The sequence below is a fragment of the Oncorhynchus nerka genome, linkage group LG10, assembly GCF_034236695.1.
Source record: "Oncorhynchus nerka isolate Pitt River linkage group LG10, Oner_Uvic_2.0, whole genome shotgun sequence".
Classification (NCBI taxonomy): domain Eukaryota; kingdom Metazoa; phylum Chordata; class Actinopteri; order Salmoniformes; family Salmonidae; genus Oncorhynchus; species Oncorhynchus nerka.
Window position 1 is genome coordinate 57,104,472 of NC_088405.1, and position 23,113 is coordinate 57,127,584.

At 40.5% G+C, this 23,113-nt stretch overlaps 2 protein-coding genes across 2 annotated transcripts in view; both read right to left on the reverse strand.

The window, feature by feature from the left end:
* The window catches only part of LOC115135696 (protocadherin alpha-C2-like), a 35,333-nt gene extending 29,267 nt beyond the window's left edge, over positions 1-6,066 (reverse strand). Inside the window, exon 1 of the mRNA XM_029670669.2 lies at positions 3,661-6,066. Within this exon, the coding sequence (XP_029526529.2) occupies positions 3,661-6,009 (2,349 nt within the window). The 5' untranslated portion in view covers positions 6,010-6,066. The remainder of the gene's footprint in view (positions 1-3,660) is intronic.
* Positions 6,067-7,658: 1,592 nt separating this feature from the next.
* Positions 7,659-11,191, reverse strand: LOC115136262 (protocadherin alpha-2-like). Its single transcript, XM_029671856.2, has 2 exons — positions 8,840-11,191; positions 7,659-7,769 (listed from the first exon to the last, which is right to left on the reverse strand). Exons 1-2 carry the CDS (start codon positions 11,189-11,191, stop codon positions 7,659-7,661), a joined length of 2,463 nt encoding a protein of 820 aa, XP_029527716.1.
* Positions 11,192-23,113: the final 11,922 nt, after the last annotated feature.

The following is a 23,113-nucleotide window of genomic DNA, read 5'->3' on the forward strand; positions in this document are numbered from 1 at the left end:
ATCCATCCATCCATCCTCCAGCCATCTCTCTCTCTAGCTCTCGCCCTCTCTCACTTTCTATTTCCCTCACTCCCTCTCCCTCTCATATGTGTTGCAGCACAGGAGTTGATGGCACTTTAATTGGGGAGGATGGAGGTAATGGTTGGAGGTAATGGCTGGAGGTAATGGTTGGAGGTAATGGCTGGAGGTAATGGCTGGAGGTAATGGCTGGAGGTAATGGCTGGAGGTAATGGCTGGAGGTAATGGCTGGAGGTAATGCCTGGAGCAGAAAAAGTGGAATGGTAGTAAATACATCAGAACCATGTGTTTGATGCCATTCCATTTGCTCCATTCCACCCATTATTATGAGCCGTCCTCCCGTCAGCAGCCTCCACTGGTGTGCAGGTTGTCTGAACTGATCTGTAGTGATGTTATGCTCTTGGTTTTGGTCCATGACATTTGACGTTTGGATGTGATACGAGTAATAGATGTGGGTGGACGAATGATGGTTGTATAGTGACAGATAGACTACGGATTACCATTTTAGATGTACCTTAAAATGAACATTTAGATTGGCCAAACAGCATGTTCTCCTACCGCACAGTATGAGATTAGGTGGATGATATTTGTTATAATGAAGTAGACTGTGATTGTGAATTTGAGAGCTTCACTGTTCATGACTGTGCGGTTATTTAAAGCCAGAGTAGTGTGTTACACTGCTGAGGCCAGGCAAGAGGCATGCTGCTGCCTCCAAACTGGCCCTGCTGAATAATGAAGAGACGAAGGAACGACAGAAGAGGTGACATTTGTGAATCATCTGTCCAAACAATAGACAGGGACTCTAGGAAGAAAATGAAGTAGGGAAAGACACAATACAACAGGGTGTGGGATGAGAAAAGAGAGAGAGACCTGCATGTGACGGTGTGTGTGAGCCGAGGCCACACCTTTTCCCCAGCCATAGCCTTAGCTCTGGCTTCAGTGGTGCAGTGTAGAAATATGGAGCAGAATATTACTGGCAGGCATCCTGCACAGCCTGCAAGCAAATGTGTGTGTGTGACTCTGCTTATTACATCACACACCCTCGTTATTGCAGTTCTCAGCATAAATTAAACGTAGATGTTCCCAAATATTTGAGTCTATTAATATAAATGTACAATTCTTCCTGAATTCCATTAGGCATTTGGAGCAGGCTTGCTTAAGGTACAAACAAAAGAAAAATATATGAAAGGACATCCTGTCGCTCCTATTCTCTTTTCCGTCCCTTCTCCTCTGTGTTTGCTGCACTGCAGGGAATTGTTCATCTCTCTTCCTGAGACATCCCTAGAGCACTACTAACTATAGGCAGGCAAAGTTAAGAAACTCAGCATTACTGGGACGCTATCTGAACAACAGTGTTTGAATATGGCTTATAACGCAGTATTAGTAATTGGCCCTGTGTAGTCCCAGAGAACCAGTATTCTGACTCCCAGAGAAATGTTATCTATCAACAGCTCAGAGAGTGGACTGGGGAAATGGAATCACACAATAACGCTGTACCATACACTTTCAGCTAAGACAGGATAAAAAAGTACAACATTAAAAATTAAACAACATACACAGCCACTTTATGAAATATGTCATTTCAGTGTGACACACACTTAATCTGTAAAACAAACAAGTGAAAAACTGTCCATAATCAGAATCCTTATCCCAGCCACCCAACATAGAGGTGGGCTCTATGTAATCTCCTGCTCTCAGGGAGTAGGTGATTAACCAGGAGCATAACGAGACTCAATCCCCTCAACTGGTTCAGTCTGCCTCTAGAAGCACTTACAAAGAGTTTGAAAAAATATTGAAATCTTATTAAGGATTAGTATACCACACTTTTCATGAGAGCCTGCTGTAATATGGTGATACAAGACACTCTGAAATCTGTGAAAATGGCAGAGAGAAAAGAAAGAATGCAAATATGAGAGAGTGAGAGAGAGAGACAGGGACAGAGACAGAGAGTGAGAGAGAGAGAGAGAGAGAGAGAGAGAGAAAGAGCATGTGAAAGAGAGAGAGAGAGAGAGAGAGAGAGAGAGAGAGAGAGAGAGAGAGAGCATGTGAAAGAGAGAGAGAGCATGTGAAAGAGAGAGAGAGAGAGAGACAGGGACAGAGACAGAGAGCGAGACAAAGAGAGAGAGAGAGAGAGAGAGAGCATGTGAGAGAGAGAGAGACAGGGACAGAGAGAGACAGGGACAGAGAGAGAGAGAGCGAGAGCGAGAGCGAGAGCGAGAGCGAGAGCGAGAGCGACAGAGACAGAGACAGAGACAGAGACAGAGACAGAGACAGAGAGAAAGAGAAAGAGAAAGAGAAAGAGAAAGAGAGAGACAGAGAGAGAGAGAGAGAGAGAGGGGAGCAGGGCTCTAGCCCAGACGTGTCTCCCTGAAGTTGCGGTATCGCTCTCAGTGCAGCAGTGAGCGTGAATCCTCCTGCCTTCCACACATAATGCAGGTGGGATTGCTCCAGGGCTCCGGCCTGCAGACCCAGGAGCCTCTAATCCATGTATCTGCCTCTGCCAGATGGGCCAGGCGGAACCACAGGCTTGACCCACTTACAGCTGGACTCATCTATGTCCTCTGTCAAGGACTCATACTCAACTTACCCGTGGGACGACATTACAGAAACATGCTATCATTTCCTATCCTCAGTGAGAACCACAACACACAGTCAGAGTTGAGCTCCGAGGAACAGTGGCATAAAATATATGCAATACAGTCGCTAGAAATACACTGCAGAATGTATGGGCCGAATGCGTGAGATATGCTGAAGTGATGCGTTTATGTCAATGGGAGGTGTACATGTAAGTTTGAGATACACAAGCATCAGATGTTATGCAATGAGAGCCAAGATTATCTCTGCCCAGAGAGACTGTGGAGAAATGGCTACACAAGCTGTGACGGACACAGACCAAACACAGAGAGTGCAAAGAAAGGTTAACATGATAACATGGAGGTTAACTTGTGAGTTAAACAGGCAGGGAGGACCGTCTGTGACCGTCTCTACGCACAGGCCCATCCACAGGGACCATGCACAGAGACAGATAATGGGAATGTGAGAGCATAGCAATGATTCTATGATGATTAACCTACATGATTAACTGACCCACTGACATTGAGATTATACTGTACTTTAGATGAACAGGTTAATAACAATGAAAACCCTACATTCATATTAATCCTAATTACAGTAGTTAAATGTGAGATTCCAATTGAAGCTGTTAAACAGATACGTGTAAAGAGGATCACTAGCATAATGAGCCTCGGCGAACCACAGTCTTTCACCACTCTAGTTCATAATCCCCCAGCTAAATAAATGACACACATCAGAACTCATTGGAGATCAATGGGAATGTAAGGTTATGATGTTTTTCCCTTTCATCTGGAACTGAACTGATTAAAGTTCTATACTCTACTTCCGTAGGCTACTAACGCTGATGAAGCAGCATTTGCTGTTGTGAAATTTGACTTCAATTCACAATTGAAGAAAATGTCAATGTCAATTGATCATCCAAAAATAACATTTTGATAAAACCCAAAGCCATGAACAGTGAATTAATAAAACAGAGTAACAGACCTAGTACAAATTGTGAATAGTAAAAAAGGCTCACCTTTATCTAAACTCAATGACAAAAAAAGCATTATGAAAAGTTATCCTTACCTTCTCACTGTTTGGCAGAGTTCGAGTCCTTTGGAAAGTGTCCCCTCCATTAATACTGATCAGCTCACCATCAGCAGGTGGAAACGGCGTTGGTGTGTCGGAGCTAAAACACACGTCATACTGCTGGGTAGATTTGGAGTAAGACCAACTGCCGTCAGGGTGCGTGGTGATCATTGGGGAGCTGTACCTGCTGAAACTGCCGTCTGACCTGTGGCATTTTACAGCTATTAAACTGATGAGGATCAGTATAAATATCACTGATACTGACACAATGGCGATGAGCAGATACAGATTTAAATCTGAGAAACTCTCCTCCTTTACAGGCAGCTGTCTGAAAGTTGTCTGCGTGTCACCTGTACTTTCAACGACCACAACATCAATAGACACTGTGGCAGACCGTGAAGGTTCGCCATTATCAGACACCAGAATGACCAACAGGTGAGTTTTTAAGTCATTGTCACTCATGCGTCTCTTAGTCCGTACTTCTCCATTGCTGGTTCCTATTCTGAAGAGATTGGTCCCCTTTGGTTCGGAGATGCGATAAGAAAGCAGCGCATTATAACCAGAGTCGGCGTCTACGGCCCTGATCTTGGCCACAAAGTATCCCGCTTCAGCAGAATAGGGAACGTTCTCAGAATTAACGGCGCCGTGGTCAGAATATGGCGGGAGAATCACAGGACTGTTGTCATTCTCATCCAGGATAAAAACGTTGACAGTGACGTTGGTGCTTAGTGGAGGAACACCAGAGTCCGTGGCCTGAACGCGGAACTGGAATGTGTTTATCTCCTCGTAGTTAAATGACTGCAAGCTGTATAGTTCACCAGTTAGAGAATGTAAGTTTACAAACGAAAAAAAATGCGCGTCATTGGGTCCCGATATTGCGTAAGTAAGTTTAGAGTTTTCATCGATATCAGGGTCATTCGCTGTCACGCTGCCAACACGAACCCCCGCTGGACTATTCTCTTTGATATACACGTTTAGTATGGGCTCTGGAAAGCTTGGCGCGTTGTCATTCACGTCAGAAATGTGTACAGTAATAACACTAGTGCTGGAGAGAGGTGAGGTCCCCTCATCTGTGGCTTTAATCGTTACATTATAAAGAGATGCACTCTCTCTGTCCAGAGGCCCGTCTACAACTAAATAGTAATAGTTTTTATAAGACGACTGTAATTTAAAAGGAACATCTCCGATTACTTCGGACTTGATGAGTCCATTTTTCCCACCGTCTTTGTCACGCACGTTTATTGAAGCAACAACGGTTCCTTTCTCAGCACTCTCTTTCAATGAGACAGGGGGTGACGTCACTATGATCTCTGGGGAATTGTCATTCACATCAAGTATTTCAATTATGACTTTGCAATAGGCACTCCTTCGTGGATTACCTTTGTCTTTTGCTTGTACGCGGATTTCAAACGCAGGGTTTTCCTCGTGATCCAAACGCCCTTCAACTGTTAATTCACCAGTATGCTGGTTGAGTTGAAAGACATGTTGTGTGCCCATTTCTCCTTTCCCAGTGAATGAGTATTCGATTTCACCGTTCACCCCCTCGTCTAAGTCTGTTGCGTTTAAAGTTAGAATTAAAGTTCCAAATGCAACATTTTCTGACACTTGCACTTTATAGAGAGATTTGGAGAAAATCGGAGTATTATCGTTGGCATCTATTACGTGAATTACTATTTGTTGAGTTCCGGATCGTGGAGGTTTTCCTGCATCAACAGCAGTCAGTACAAGCTTTATCACATCCTGTTTCTCTCGGTCTAAAGCTTTCTGTAGTATTAACTCAGAAGACACACTCTGCTCGCTGCCGCTTTGTACATCTAGAGAGAAGTGTTCGTTTAGACTCAGTTTGTAGGTTTTCACAGAGTTACTTCCAACATCCGAATCACTGGCGAACGGTAAAGGAAATCTGTCCCCTGGAAATGCGGATTCAGTCATATTGACAACATGAATGCGCTCCGCAAACGATGGTGGGTTGTCATTTATGTCCACAATGTTTACTTCAATACGATGGATATGCATAGGATTATTCAATATCGCCTCAACATCAATGGAGCATTTTACTGAGTTTGAGCAGAGGGCTTCTCGGTCAATTCTCTCATAGACAAAAAGATTACCTGTCTTCAAGTCGACATCAAAATACCTCCTTTCGGGTCCCGTTACAATGTGAATCTTTCTCGAAACCAGTTCTCTCAAATTTAGATTTAGGTCTTTAGCGATATTTCCAACAAATGTGCCTTTATCTACCTCCTCTGAGACGGAATACACGAACTGTCCAGAACACAATCTCCATGAACAAAGCAGCAGAAGATATTCTATCCAAACACGTCTTCTGTGGTCACACATGCCCATCGCTGTACAAGGAATGCTTATTGCAACAATACTCAAAGGGAAAAAATGAACATAGCCTAATGCTGGCTCTGCTAGTCCGTGCTAGTACAACCAGAGTGATTGAGACAAACTACAATTTCCCTCTCCTGTCAAAACAAACCACTGGTTTTAACTCGATTCTTTTTTTTTGTATTCACTAGAGGAGGAGTCCAGCATTATTCCTCCTATTAATAATTGTCATGGTCAACAGCGACATCCTGTGTTTTCTGTATGCATAGGCTACAACATAAATACTATTGACAAAACGAGTCTGCTGTGTGTCAATTACGCCACCGTGACTCTTACCAAACCAATTTGGCCCAATCTACCTTTTAAAGAGTACTATTTCAACTAAAAGGATAACAAGAACGCATCTTCGAACTATAAAAAAGCTGGCTTGGTCATGCGTAATTACGCATGAGTATCCAAAACGAGTAAGAGTTCTGCGACATTGCAAACATGACCAAGTAAATAATGTAGGGTGAGAGACTTGCTAGCACATGACAATATGGTACGAAGGGCTTAGGAAACTACCCCTGGCAGTAATGAGACTGCTGATAAAAAAATGTACGTAAATGATGCAAATTCATTTGCATGTCTATACTGGTTGTTACTTCTTCAATAAACAACACCAAAAACTATACTATTTTGAAAGGTTCAAAAATAACACGGAGCAACAGTAATGCAGTAAACATGTTAGTATGAATGAGTCTGACAAAATCCAAAGCAATTTGTCGTATGTCGCAGTCCATAGAGCTGAATTGAAACGCTAAACACCTCAGCATTTAAAGCTGGATTTGACCTAACCTAAACATACCCAAGTACTATCTCGTCAAGTTAAAAGGGATTCAAATTAAGAAGAATTTGTAGAATATACATGCAAGATGATAACAATTTGTCAGTAAAAAATACATCTAAACTCAATGACAAAAAACATATTTATTTTGAAAAGTTGTCCTTACCTTCTCACTGTTTGGCAGAGTGTGTCATTTGAAAAGTATCTCCTCCATTAATACTAGCCACATCTGCCCACATCCGCATCCTCAGTCACTGGGAGAAAAAATCACTCTCCCGCAGCAGCGTTTTCGTAAACATTTAATTTATGCCAGTGAATTTACCAAGAAAGAAGGTTCATAATAATTTATATCCAGTATCTCTATTTCAACGCGAAAAATATTCAGATGATTGTGCGTAATGGCCTGCACTTCAGATTATTCTCACACAGCTCCTCGCTGTCGATTCTCTCATTCACAAATAGGACGCCAGTGTTTAGGTTCAAAACATAATGCAATCTGAAACATATGGGACTCAAGTTTCTGAAAATTGAGGTTGAGGTCCTTGGCTATATTCTCAACAACGGTTCTCTTGTTCACCTCATCTGAGACAAAATAGACAAAGAAGCAGCAGAATCCGAATCCAACAATATCCACAATGCACGGAAAGGTCCATCGCTATGCACAGACCTTCTGTGAGTTGTTTACAGTAGATTCATAATATTGCTAACATCGCGTTGTATAAGACAAATCTCTAGTATACCACGGTTGTTTCTACACACATGCCTATCTAAAGTGGATCCCCTGACTCTACCTTCAGCAGTGGGAGTTAGGGGAAGAATGAGCCCCACAATGTTGTCAGCTGAATATACGGTCTACAGCGACACCAAGTGCTCTTACTGCGCTCTTAAACAAGAACACAGCCTTATCTGAGTTCTTCACGGTGTTAGAATCTAACATGAGGGGTGTCTACACAACAAACAAATAAACAAATAACCAAATTGATCCAATGAATAACACTTTCTTCCAACAAGTATCTTCTCGCTTAGCCCAACGTGCCAAACAGCGGATGACCAGTTATGGTGTTCACAGACCAGTTTTTTTTAACCAGGAAGGGCTCATTGAGATTTGAAATCTCTTTTTCATGAGCGTCCTGGCCAAGATAGGCAGCACCAAGTCATTACACAATTATAGACAGACAACATGAAAAACTACAGGTAATCTAGTAAAAAAAACATCGAATTCACGGGAGTATAAGAAAATCATAAAACAGTCAATTTTTTACATTGACAGTGTAAGGAATCAGCATCAAAATCTTTCATCAATAATTTAAAAACACCAATCGGGACAAGTTCTTCCAGTTTAAAAGTATTTTGTAAGGCGTTCCAAGCCGATGGGGCAGAGTACATAAAAGTCCTTTTACCAAATTCAGTTCGGACATTTGGAACAGTTAGCAGGATAAAGTCCTGCGAAGGAAGAGAGTACCCACCACATTTATGACGAATAAAAATGGCAAATAAAATGGTGGTAAACCCAAAATGGCTTTGTAAATAAAAGTATACTGGTGACTACGAGAGCCTGGAGAAGGCCAGCCAACCCTGGTATATAAATAGTTGGTTTTGCAGTTTAAAATAAATCTGAATGCAATAAACAACTGAACTACTATATTTCGACAGGTTGGTATATTTATATAATAGAGGAGACTATTAATAACAATGCATCAATTTAATCGAGAAAACATGTTGGCAGGAATGAGACTGACACTAACCAAAGCAGCCGTATGTCGCTGTCCATGGTGCTGAACAGAGACGCCTAACAGCGTGCCGTATTGATTTTGATCTTATTTTTACCTAACCAAAACCGCACCAATACAATTCGAACTGTCTTAGTAGTAATAAAGGATTTAAATTCGTGCGATAGATTTTTTTTACATATTTAAGAAAATATTTACAAAGTGCAAGCAAGAAAATAGTAATATTTCAGTCGGAAATAAACGACAACGCAATGAAAAAAAGCGCCAAATGAATAGTTGCCCTTACCTTCTCTGTGTTAGGGAGAGTTCGCGTCCTCTGAAAAGTATCCCCTCCATTAATACTGATCAGCTCACCATCAGCAGGTGGAAACGGCGTTGGTGTGTCGGAGCTAAAACACACGTCATACTGCTGGGTAGATTTGGAGTAAGACCAACTGCCGTCAGGGTGCGTGGTGATCATTGGGGAGCTGTACCTGCTGAAACTGCCGTCTGACCTGTGGCATTTTACAGCTATTAAACTGATGAGGATCAGTATAAATATCACTGATACTGACACAATGGCGATGAGCAGATACAGATTTAAATCTGAGAAACTCTCCTCCTTTACAGGCAGCTGTCTGAGAGTTGTTTGCGAGTCACCTGTACTTTCAACGACCACAACATCAATAGACACTGTGGCAGACCGTGAAGGTTCGCCATTATCAGACACCAGAATGACCAACAGGTGAGTTTTTAAGTCATTGTCACTCATGCGTCTCTTAGTCCGTACTTCTCCATTGCTGGTTCCTATTCTGAAGAGATTGGTCCCCTTTGGTTCGGAGATGTGATAAGAAAGCAGCGCATTATAACCAGAGTCGGCGTCTACGGCCCTGATCTTGGCCACAAAGTATCCCGCTTCAGCATAATAGGGAACGTTCTCAGAATTAAAGGCGCCGTGGTCAGAATATGGCGGGAGAATCACAGGACTGTTGTCATTCTCATCCAGGATAAAAACGTTGACAGTGACGTTGGTGCTTAGTGGAGGAACACCAGAGTCCGTGGCCTGAACGTGGAACTGGAAAGTATTCACTTCTTCGAAGTTAAATGACTGTATGCTATATATCTCACCAGTTAATGAGTTTATGTTTATCATTGTAGACAAGGGTTTGCCATTATTGCCTTCTAAAAACGAATAAGACATCTGAGAGTTTTCATTCATGTCTGGATCATGGGCAGTCAAGCTGGCAATAAGCCCTCCAACGGGACTATTTTCCTTTAGATAAACATTAAATATAGTTTCTGAAAAGCGAGGCGCGTTGTCATTCACATCAGCGACGTAAACAGAAATGACACTGTTACTGGAGAGAGGTGGGATGCCTTCATCTGTAGCTATAACGGTCACATTGTACTGGGAAGTAGTCTCTCTATCTAGAGATCCATCTACCACTAACGAATAATAGTTCTTATAGGAGGACAGCAATTTGAATGGAACAGAGTCTACTATTTTACAGTGTACTTTTCCATTTACACCCCCGTCTTTATCAGACACTGTTATTAGACCAACTGCTGTACCTGATCTTGCATCCTCTCTGACTGCATTCATCATTGAAGTCACTGAGATTGCTGGAGCATTGTCATTGACATCAATCACTTCTATCAAGACTTTACAATGCGTTGTGCGAGGACTAGCACTCCTGTCTTTGGCCTGTACATGCAGCTCAAACGCAGCATTCTCCTCGCGATCAATAGTTCCTTTAACTGTGATTTCACCAGTCACTCTGTTCATTTGAAACGCGTCCAATGTTTTTTCCTTCCCGTGGCTTATCAAAGAATAAACGATTTCCCCATTTACACCTGAGTCCACATCGTTTGCGTTCAGTTTGATTAAATGTGTGCCAATTGGTATGTTCTCTGCTATACGTACTTTGTACAATTGTTTGCTGAAGACGGGACTGTTATCGTTCACATCTATCACATTCACTATTATCTGTAATGTCCCGGATCTGGCAGGTGTTCCTCCATCAACAGCAGTCAGTAACAACTGGATCACAGCCTGTTTCTCTCGGTCTAAAGCTTTCTGTAGTATTAACTCAGCAGACATGCTCTGCTCGCTGCCGCTCTGTACATCCAAAGAGAAATGTTCATTCGGGCTCAACTTGTATGTTTTCACTGTATTACTTCCTATATCAGCATCGTCAGCGCTGGGCAGGGGATATCTTTCGCCTTGAAATGTGGATTCGGTTATATTCAAAGTATGAACATGTATTGGGAATGAAGGTCCGTTATCATTCATATCTAGCACATTGATTTCTAAACGATACATGTTGAGAGGGTTCTGTGCAATGATCTCCAGGTTTAGAGAACATTTCACACTGGTCATACAGAGTTCCTCTCGGTCAATTTTTTCCTTCACAAACAGAGCCCCGGTCTTTAAATTCACATCAAAATACTTCTTGTTAGAGCCGGAAACAATCTGAAACATATGAGACTCCAGGTCCTGAACATTGAGGTTCAGATCCTTGGATATATTCCCAACAACGGTTCCCTTGTTCACCTCCTCTGAGACAAAGTAGATAATCTGTCCCGAAGATAAATTCCATACGCAAAGAAGCAGTACAACCGGAATCCAGCGATATCCACAATGCACGGCATGGCCCATCGTTAAATCCACTGTTCACCCGACGCTTCTAGTGTTCTAAGAGCAGACATATATTTCAGAAAACAACCACATCTTATGCCGTCGCGGAAGGGCTGTCGTTTCAGATGGAATCTGACGGTGTGTTATTCTGACAAAAGCCTACACAACACTGATAACCACAGGAGGGGCCCTAGAACGAAATCAAGGTTTCATATCCACCGTCTACAGCGACACCATGCGTTTTGCTTACTAAACGGCCATGACACTGCTCAATGAGAAAAAAAACGCATTACCTATGCGTCATATGTTAACCAGAAATAAAACAGTTTAATGGCAAATAAGTAAACCATATGTTTGGAATAATATATAATCGTTTTCATCTAGTATGTTGACAATTGTTTATGTGGTCCCTGATCTCGGAGGTTTTCCTCCATCAATAGCAGTCAGTACACGCTTGATCCTAGCATGTTTCTCTCAGTCTAACGTTTTCTGAAGCACTAACTCTACTGATGGACCAGGATCAGCCTCAGTACGCACGTATAGTGTGAAAGGGTCATTTGGGGAGAGCTTATATGACTCTGTATAGTTGCTCCCTTACTCCTGCAGGCAGAGGACATTTAGCTCCTGGTGCAGTTAGCCCAGCAATCCGAAACGTCTGCGATTTCACATGAACATGTGGTGCGTTGTCGTTTCTGTCCAGTATAATTACTTCAACATTGTACATTCGTAAAGGATTAATCACAATATCCTCCAAGCTTTCAGGGCAAACAAGGTTGTTAAGACAACGCTTGAAGAAACCCTCAGTGTTTAAATGTACTTCAAAATGTTTCTTAAATGTTCCCGTTTCTATCTGGATCCTGCTTGCCTCCAATTCAGTCACTTTCAGATTTACACCCTTAGCCAAATTCCCAACAAATGTCCCCGGTTTTAACTAATCGGAAACGGAATAAGTCATTTGTTCAGACTCAGCACCCCGAATACAAAGCAACAGCCAAAATAGATTCACAATCCAAACCCATTCACGGTTCTCGAATGCAGTCACTGTTAAGCAATCCTTTCACAAAGGTAATCCGAACAGTGTGACGGAAATAAAGAGAACCAAATGAAAACAATGGATGATGTTGCTATCCTAACGAGAAACATTAACCTCACCGTCTGCCACCTCATTACAGTTTCACTGACAGTCGGCGTATAATAGGCTTTGTCCTAGTCCCTAGGTGGAGTTGAGTAAATTAGCGTTTTGCTGGTAGACACTGACACGGTGTGGAGAGTAACTTGAATGATAAAAAAGCCCACAAGAGAACCGTAAACTGACTCCAGAGAAAAGAGCTGGCATAGGCTATAGGAAGGCAGAATGAAAAGCGGTGAAACGTTTTGTGCAGTGCTGTTAGATTCTGATGTGCAATCCAACTAGATACATGTCTGGTGGTTTTTATCAGTAAAAAGTCAGTCGAAGAGAAAGGGGAAACAATATATGACTAATAAAAATGAAGAACGCTCCCCCAAAAACGTTTTAAAATAAAGAAACTACGTGGAGTCTGATTTCAGCACCATGGAGAGCTGCCGTCCAACCGCCACTCAGTTTAGCGACTCTGTTAAGCCAGAACACAGGAGCGGCACTCAGAAGTCAGACAAGAAACTCATCCTGCCATAGAACAAGAACACAGTTTTATTCTGAGAATAATTCCAGACTAAATAGACAGAGAGAGAGAGAGAGACAGAGAGAGAGAGAGAGAGAGAGAGAGAGAGACACAGAGAGAGAGAGAGAGAGAGAGAGAGAGAGAGAGAGAGAGAAAGCTTAGCCACAGACCCGAGAGAGAGAGAGAGAGAGCAAGGGAAAGAAAGAGAGAGAGAGAGAGAGAGAGAGAGAGAAAGGTAGAGAGAGAGCTTAGCCACAGACCTGAGAGAGAGAGAGAGAAAGAAAGAGAGAGAGAGAGAAAGAGAGAAAGAGAGAGAGAGAGCTTAGCCACAGACCCAAGAGAGAGAGAAAGGGAAAGAGAGAGAGAGAGAGAGAGAGAGAGAGATCTTAGCCACAGACCCGAGAGAGAGAGAGAGACAGAGAGAGAGAGAGAGAGAGAGAGAAAACGAGGGAGGGAGAGAGAGAGCTTAGCCATAGACCCAAGAGAGAGAGGCCACATAAATACAGAATAGATCAAAAGATTCATTGCAGATAACTCTGAACTTGAAAAGAATGCTGAACGATTGAAGGATGACACTAGAGACTCACAAAACTACATCAGAGCACTAAGGAGCAACTGAGCTGAGATACACAAACATATAGAGAGGGAAGAGGCACCAATTAATAGAACTACATCAACATTCACATATAGCAATGTCAATGTATGTGATAGTCTGCTGTGCGTTCCTTATGATAATGATTGGCATGACCCACAGACCCAGTAACAGTAAGCCTATCAGCTGTACAACGGACTCAATAAACAATGGTGTGCTAGAAGAGCTTGGGGTATATTTACACTTAGTACACATGTACATCACTGAATTAATTCTCGATCCTCACACATATGGTGAGGCAGATGATGGTTCTAGAGTGCCACCCAGTGGCTCAGTGTTTGCATAGATCCAAACTGTACATGATGAAAGCCTGCACGTTATATATACATGGTTAGCATGATGGACAGTTTAATGAGTAAGCATCCAGGTGATGAGGAGCATAAATCTGGGTCAGAGTCAGCCAGACACAGTCAACTACCTCTAGCAAGAGAAGGGAATAGAGGTGGAGAAACTGTAGATAGTGGATATTTGCACCTGTACTATTTCACACATGGACAAGCATGTATTATACACATGTGTTTCTTGCATATCCCAACTCCCCCTGCAACACCCTCAGAGAGTGCGCTCACAGTCAGCCATTATTAACAGCAACCCTGGACCAATTAGGTTTAAGTGAACATCTACAGAGTTTTCACCTCGTCAGCTCAGGAATTCGAGCTAGCAAGCTTTCTGTTATTGGCCCAAAGCTCTAACCACTAGACTATCTGCTACCCTTATCAGATATGTGCTGACTCCCAGAAGTCCACTTACTTTACAACGATCGCTGTCTACTTTCTTGCTTTCTTGCTTCAACTCCTACGATGCTGACTGCATGTCAACATGGGAGAATCAAACATTTTAAAAAACTTGTAAAATACGTAAGTCGGCATGTCATATGCTACTTTTGACATTTTATTATGCATATGGCTATATCAATGCACAACTAGCTGCAACCTGTCCTGAATCTGATTCATTGGTTCATTAAAAATTACTGGTAGGCTTCAATTTAGACATTTCAGATATGACAAACTGGGCAAACTAATGTAGTGTTTGATGTACAGCATATATTAACAGTCATTTGTAGTCATTATGAATAGTCATATATTAACAGTCATCTGTAGTCATTATGAACAGTCATCTGTAGTCATTTATTAAACAGTCATCTGTAGTCATTTATTAAACAGTCATCTGTAGTCATTCATTAAACAGTCACCTGTAGTCATTTATTAAACAGTCATCTGTAGTCATTTATTAAACAGTCATCTGTAGTCATTTATTAAACAGTCATCTGTAGTCATTCATTAAACAGTCATCTGTAGTCATTATGAACAGTCATCTGTAGACATTTATTAAACAGTCATCTGTAGTCATTCATTAAACAGTCATCTGTAGTCATTTATTAAACAGTCATCTGTAGTCATTATGAACAGTCATCTGTAGTCATTTATTAAACAGTAATCTGTAGTCATTTATTAACCAGTCATCTGTAGTCATTCATTAAACAGTCATCTGTAGTCATTCATTAAACAGTCATCTGTAGTCATTATGAACAGTCATCTGTAGACATTTATTAAACAGTCATCTGTAGTCATTCATTAAACAGTCATCTGTAGTCATTTATTAAACAGTCATCTGTAGTCATTATGAACAGTCATCTGTAGTCATTCATTAAACAGTCATCTGTAGTCATTATGAACAGTCATCTGTAGACATTTATTAAACAGTCATCTGTAGTCATTCATTAAACAGTCATCTGTAGTCATTTATTAAACAGTCATCTGTAGTCATTCATTAAACAGTCATCTGTAGTCATAATGAACAGTCATCTGTAGTCATATATTAAACAGTCATCTGTAGATATTTATTAAACAGTCATCTGTAGATATTTATTAAACAGTCATCTGTAGTCATTCATTAAACAGTCATCTGTAGTCATATATTAAACAGTCATCTGTAGTCATTTATTAAACAGTCATCTGTAGATATTTATTAAACAGTCATCTGTAGTCATTCATTAAACAGTCATCTGTAGTCATAATGAACAGTCATCTGTAGTCATATATTAAACAGTCATCTGTAGATATTTATTAAACAGTCATCTGTAGTCATTCATTAAACAGTCATCTGTAGTCATATATTAAACAGTCATCTGTAGTCATTTATTAAACAGTCATCTGTAGTCATTTATTAAACAGTCATCTGTAGTCATTTATTAAACAGTCATCTGTAGATATTTATTAAACAGTCATCTGTAGTCATTCATTAAACAGTCATCTGTAGTCATTTATTAAACAGTCATCTGTAGTCATTTATTAAACAGTCATCTTGAAACGGCTTTCTTCCTGGGAAGGAGAGGAGGACCAAAACGCAGCGTGGTTGAAGTTCATGGTTCTTTAATAAGAGACACTTAACATGAACAAACTACAAAACAATAAACGTGGCAAAACCGAAACAGCCCTACCTGGTGGAGAAAACACAAAGACAGGAAACAAGCACCCACAAAACCCAACACAAAACAGGCTACCTAAATATGGGTTCCAATCAGAGACAATGACTAACACCTGCCTCTGTAGTTATAATGAACTGTAATCAGTAGTCATATATTAAACAATCATCTGAAGTCATTATGAACTGGCATCTGTAGTCATATTTTAAACAATCATCTGTAGTCATTTACATTACATTTAAGTCATTTAGCAGACGCTCTTATCCAGAGCGACTTACAAATTGGTGCGTTCACCTTAAGACATCCAGTGGAACAGCCACTTTACAATAGTGCATCTAAATCTTTTAAGGGGGGTGAGAAGGATTACTTTATCCTATCCTAGGTATTCCTGAAAGAGGTGGGGTTTCAGGTGTCTCCGGAAGGTGGTGATTGACTCCGCTGTCCTGGCGTCGTGAGGGAGTTTGTTCCACCATTGGGGGCCAGAGCAGCGAACAGTTTTGACTGGGCTGCGCGGGAACTGTACTTCCTCAGTGGTAGGGAGGCGAGCAGGCCAGAGGTGGATGAACGCAGTGCCCTTGTTTGGGTGTAGGGCCTGATCAGAGCCTGGAGGTACTGAGGTGCCGTTCCCCTCACAGCTCCGTAGGCAAGCACCATGGTCTTGTAGCGGATGCGAGCTTCAACTGGAAGCCAGTGGAGAGAGCGGAGGAGCGGGGTGACGTGAGAGAACTTGGGAAGGTTGAACACCAGACGGGCTGCGGCGTTCTGGATGAGTTGTAGGGGTTTAATGGCACAGGCAGGGTGCCCAGCCAACAGCGAGTTGCAGTAATCCAGACGGGAGATGACAAGTGCCTGGATTAGGACCTGCGCTGCTTCCTGTGTGAGGCAGGGTCGTACTCTGCGGATGTTGTAGAGCATGAACCTACAAGAACGGGCCACCGCCTTGATGTTAGTTGAGAACGACAGGGTGTTGTCCAGGATCACGCCAAGGTTCTTAGCGCTCTGGGAGGAGGACACAATGGAGTTGTCAACCGTGATGGCGAGATCATGGAACGGGCAGTCCTTCCCTGGGAGGAAGAGCAGCTCCGTCTTGCCGAGGTTCAGCTTGAGGTGGTGATCCGTCATCCACACTGATATGTCTGCCAGACATGCAGAGATGCGATTCGCCACCTGGTCATCAGAAGGGGGAAAGGAGAAGATTAATTGTGTGTCGTCTGCATAGCAATGATAGGAGAGACCATGTGAGGTTATGACAGAGCCAAGTGACTTGGTGTATAGCGAGAATAGGAGAGGGCCTAGAACAGAGCCCTGGGGGACGCCAGTGGTGAGAGCGCGTGGTGAGGAGACAGATTCTCGCCACGCCACCTGGTAGGAGCGACCTGTCAGGTAGGACGCAATCCAAGCGTGGGCCGCGCCGGAGATGCCCAACTCGGAGAGGGTGGAGAGGAGGATCTGATGGTTCACAGTATCGAAGGCAGCCGATAGGTCTAGAAGGATGAGAGCAGAGGAGAGAGAGTTAGCTTTAGCAGTGCGGAGGGCCTCCGTGATACAGAGAAGAGCAGTCTCAGTTGAATGACTAGTCTTGAAACCTGACTGATTTGGATCAAGAAGGTCATTCTGAGAGAGATAGCGGGAGAGCTGGCCAAGGACGGCACGTTCAAGAGTTTTGGAGAGAAAAGAAAGAAGGGATACTGGTCTGTAGTTGTTGACATCGGAGGGATCGAGTGTAGGTTTTTTCAGAAGGGGTGCAACTCTCGCTCTCTTGAAGACAGAAGGGACGTAGCCAGCGGTCAGGGATGAGTTGATGAGCGAGGTGAGGTAAGGGAGAATAGTCAGAATGAACAGTCATCTGTAGTCATGTATTAAACAGTAATCTGTAGTCATATATTAACAGTCATCTGTACTCATATATTAACAGTCATCTGTAGTCATATATTAACAGTAATCTGTAGTCATAATGAACAGGAATTTGTAGTCATATATTAAACAGTCATCTGTAGTCATAATGAACATGAATTTGTAGTCATATATTAAACAGTCATCTGTAGTCATAATGAACAGTCATCTGTAGTCACACATTAAACAGTCATCTCTAGTCATAATGAACAGTCATCTGTACTCATATATTAACAGTCATCTGTAGTCATATATTAACAGTAATCTGTAGTCATAATGAACAGGAATTTGTAGTCATATATTAAACAGTCATCTGTAGTCATAATGAACATGAATTTGTAGTCATATATTAAACAGTCATCTGTAGTCATAATGAACAGTCATCTGTAGTCACACATTAAACAGTCATCTCTAGTCATAATGAACAGTCATCTGTAGTCATTTATTAAACAGTCATCTGTAGTCATTATTAATCGTCATCTGTAGTCATTATTAATCGTCATCTGTAGTCATTATTAATCGTCATCTGTAGTCATTATTATTCATCATCTGTAGTCATAATGAACAGGAATTTGTAGTCATATATTAAACAGTCCTCTGTAGTCATAATGAACAGTCATCTGTAGTCATACTGAACAGTTATCTGTAGTCATATATTAAACAGTCATCTGTAGTCATACTGAACAGTTATCTGTAGTCATATATTAAACAGTCATCTGTAGTCATACTGAACAGTTATCTGTAGTCATGTATTAAACAGTCATCTGTAGTCATACTGAACAGTCATCTGTAGTCATGTATTAAACAGTCATCTGTAGTCATACTGAACAGTTATCTGTAGTCATGTATTAAACAGTCATCTGTAGTCATAATGAACAGTTATCTGTAGTCATGTATTAAACAGTCATCTGTAGTCAGAATGAACAGTTATCTGTAGTCATGTATTAAACAGTCATCTGTAGTCATACTGAACAGTTATCTGTAGTCATGTATTAAACAGTCATCTGTAGTCATAATGAACAGTTATCTGTAGTCATGTATTAAACAGTCATCTGTAGTCATAATGAACAGTTATCTGTAGTCATGTATTAAACAGTCATCTGTAGTCAGAATGAACAGTTATCTGTAGTCATAATGAACAGTTATCTGTAGTCATGTATTAAACAGTCATCTGTAGTCAGAATGAACAGTTATCTGTAGTCATGTATTAAACAGTCATCCGTAGTCATAATGAACAGTTATCTGTAGTCATGTATTAAACAGTCATCTGTAGTCAGAATGAACAGTTATCTGTAGTCATAATGAACAGTCATCTGTTGTCATATATTAAACAGTCATCTCTAGTCATAATGAACAGTCATCTGTAATCATATATTAAATAGTCATCTTTAGTCATAATTAACAGCCATCTGTAGTCATAATGAATAGTTATCTGTAGTCATGTATTAAACAGTCATCTGTAGTCATACTGAACAGTTATCTTAGTCATGTATTAAACAGTCATCTGTAGTCAGAATGAACAGTTATCTGTAGTCATAATGAACAGTCATCTCTAGTCATAATGAACAGTCATCTCTAGTCATAATGAACAGTCATCTGTAGTCATAATGAACAGTCATCTCTAGTCATATTGAACAGTTATCTGTAGTCATGTATTAAACAGTCATCTGTAGTCATACTGAACAGTTATCTGTAGTCATGTATTAAACAGTCATCTGTAGTCATACTGAACAGTTATCTGTAGTCATGTATTAAACAGTCATCTGTAGTCATACTGAACAGTCATCTGTAGTCATGTATTAAACAGTCATCTGTAGTCAGAATGAACAGTCATCTGTAGTCATGTTTTAAACAGTCATCTGTAGTCATATATTAAACAGTCATCTGTAGTCAGAATGAACAGTCATCTGTAGTCATGTTTTAAACAGTCATCTGTAGTCATACTGAACAGTCATCTGTAGTCATAATGAACAGTCATCTGTTGTCATATATTAAACAGTCATTTCTAGTCATAATGAACAGTCATCTGTAGTCATATATTAAATAGTCATCTTTAGTCATAATTAACAGCCATCTGTAGTCATGTATTAAACAGTCATCTGTAGTCAGAATGAACAGTTATCTGTAGTCATGTATTAAACAGTCATCTGTAGTCAGAATGAACAGTTATCTGTAGTCATAATGAACAGTCATCTGTAAGTCGCTCTGGATAAGAGCGTCTGCTAAATGACTTAAATGTAAATGTAAATCTGTAGTCATATGAAAAGTTATCTGTAGTCATGTATTAAACAGTCATCTGTAGTCATACTGAACAGTTATCTGTAGTCAGAATGAACAGTTATCTGTAGTCATGTATTAAACAGTCATCTGTAGTCATAATGAACAGTCATCTGTAGTCATAATGAACAGTCATCTGTAGTCATATATTAAACAGTCATCTGTTGTCATATATTAAACAGTCATCTCTAGTCATAATGAACAGTCATCTGTAGTCATATATTAAATAGTCATCTTTTGTCATAATTAACAGCCATCTGTAGTCATATATTAAATAGTCATCTTTAGTCATAATTTACAGCCATCTGTAGTCATATATTAAATAGTCATCTTTAGTCATAATTAACAGCCATCTGTAGTCATATATTAAATAGTCATCTTTAGTCATAATTAACAGCCATCTGTAGTCATAATGAATATTCATCTATAGTCAGAATGAACAATCATCTGTAGTCATATATTAAATAGTCATCTGTAGTCATAATTAACAGCCATCTGTAGTCATAATGAACAATCATCTGTAGTCATATATTAAATAGTCATCTGTAGTCATAATTAACAGCCATCTGTAGTCATAATGAACAATCATCTGTAGTCATATATTAAATAGTCATCTGTAGTCATAATTAACAGCCATATATAGTCAGAATGAACAATCATCTGTAGTCATAATTAACAGCCATCTGTAGTCATAATGAACAATCATCTGTAGTCATATATTAAATAGTCATCTGTAGTCATAATTAACAGCCATCTATAGTCAGAATGAACAATCATCTGTAGTCATAATTAACAGCCATCTGTAGTCATAATGAACAGTCATCTGTTGTCATTTATTAAACCGTCATCTGTAGTCATAATGTAGAGTTTGTTTAACAGTGCATTCGGAAAGTATTCAGACCCCTTGTCTTTTTCCACATTTGGTTACGTTACAGCCTTATTCTAAAATTGATTATATTGTTTTTGCCCCTCATCAATCTACACACAATACCCAATAATGACAAAACAAAAAAATACAAATTCGGAAATATCACATTTGCATAGGTATTCCGACCCTTTACTCAGTACTTTGTTGAAGCACCTTTGGTAGCGATTGCATCCTTGAGTCTTCTTGGGTATGACACTACAAGCTTGTCACACTTGTATTTAGGGAGATTCTCCCATTCTTCTCTGCAAATCCTCTCAACCTCTGTCAGCATGGATGGGGAGCGTCGCTGCACAGTGTTGTGACTTGACCTTAATATTAACCTGAATAATGTTATGTATCTAATTAACTATGTTTAATTGTTACAAGATTAAATTAATCATGTAACAATTAACATTAGGATTTGGGGCACCACGAGAGCGGTTCTTTAAAGAGTTACCATCTCCCAAATTAAACTCTAAAAGGTCTTTACCTATCACATCTATAAACAGTCAACTTATAAATCATAACCTCATATCATATCACCATTCTGAACAGTCGTATCCTCTTTGCATCTGCAAAAACCAGAGCCGTACTTATGATTCAGTACTATACAAATTGGTTTATTTATTTATTTACTAGCTAATTAAATGGGAACAGAGGATAAACACACGCACTCTGCACCGGTTATTGACTGGAGATGTAATACGCTGAAAACAGGTCCCTTGCGAAATGACAACAACATGGATGCTTGTTGAAATGTCTTTGGGAATTGGGGCAGTATTTTCACGTCTGGATGAAAAGCGTGCCCAAAGTAAACTGCCTGTCACTCATGTCCAGAAGCTAGGATATGCATATAATTGGTAGTTTGGATAGAAAACACTCTAAAGTGTCTAAAACTGTTACAATTATGTCCGTGAGTATAACAGAACTGATATGGCAGGTGAAACTCCGAGGACAAACCATCCCAAAAAAAGAAATTTCAGCTTACCACTGTTTTCAATGGCTAGTACTATAATTATAAGCCCAAGTCCTACCAAATTGTAGTTCCTAGGGCTTCCAGGAGATTTCAACAGTCTTTAGAAAGAGTTTCAGGCTGGTTTTTGGAAAAATGACTCAGAAATTGTAGTTTTTCTAGGTGGCTCCCATTCTGTCTGTAATGTTTTCAAGCGCGTGGAAGAAAGCGCGTTCTTTCTTATTTATCTCCGGTAATGAACATACTATTCTCCGTCTTAAATTTGATTGTTTGTTTGCGTATTAGGATACCTAAGGTTTGATTCTAAACGTTGTTTGACTTGTTTGGAAAAGTTTATTAGTAAGGTTCTGGAATTCATTTTGTATGCATTTTGATGGAGGGAAACTGGATAGATTATTGACTGAAGCGCGTCAGCTAAGTTTTTATGGATATAAAGTAGGACATTATCGAACAAAAGGACCATTTGTGATGTAACTGGGACCTTTTGGAGTGCCAACAGAAGAAGATCATCAAAGGTAATACATTTTTTATATCGCTATTTCTTACTTTCATGTCGCACCTGCCTGGTTGAAATATGTTTTTCATGTGTTGGTATGCAGGGCACTGTCCTCAGATAATTGCATGGTTTGCCTTCGCTGTAAAGCGTTTTTGTAATCTGATATGGTGGCTGGATTAACAAGACGTTAAGCTTTATTTTGATGTATTACACTTGTGATTTTATGAAAGTTAAATATTTATAGTATATAGTATTTATAGCATCATTTATAGTAATTTGGTGCTCTGCAATTTCACCGGATGTTGTCGAGGTGTCCCGCTATCGGCACGCCTTTCCCAAACAGGTTTTAAAGAAGAGATGAAGAGGGAGAGAGAGGGACAGAGACACTTAACATAGGCCACATTCAGAAACTAGTCTCACCTACAAAAACCATATACTTTGCACACACACCGCCACCCACTTTGAGCAAGAAATCATAAATGTATTTATGTGAAATGCCTAGGGATCTCTCTGTGAATGGGGCAGCCTTGGAAAGAGGGTTGGGCCTTTTCGCGGCACACTTGTAAGGCTCTGATTGTCGAAATGGTTCCAACAACTCTTCTACTGTTGTTCTTCTTCGTAGCTATCCGGTATCCGGTGACTTGTCATGTAGTACTGAACAGAACTATATGTCACATCTG

Bases quoted from the DNA above. Each gene is read 5' to 3' on its own strand.
- LOC115136262 (XM_029671856.2), bottom strand. From the start codon at position 11,191: ATGGGCCATGCCGTGCATTGTGGATATCGCTGGATTCCGGTTGTACTG. The intron at 7,770-8,839 runs GTAAGGGCAACT...TTTGTTGTGTAG, and splicing joins CTCTCCCTAACACAGAGAAG to ACACCCCTCATGTTAGATTC.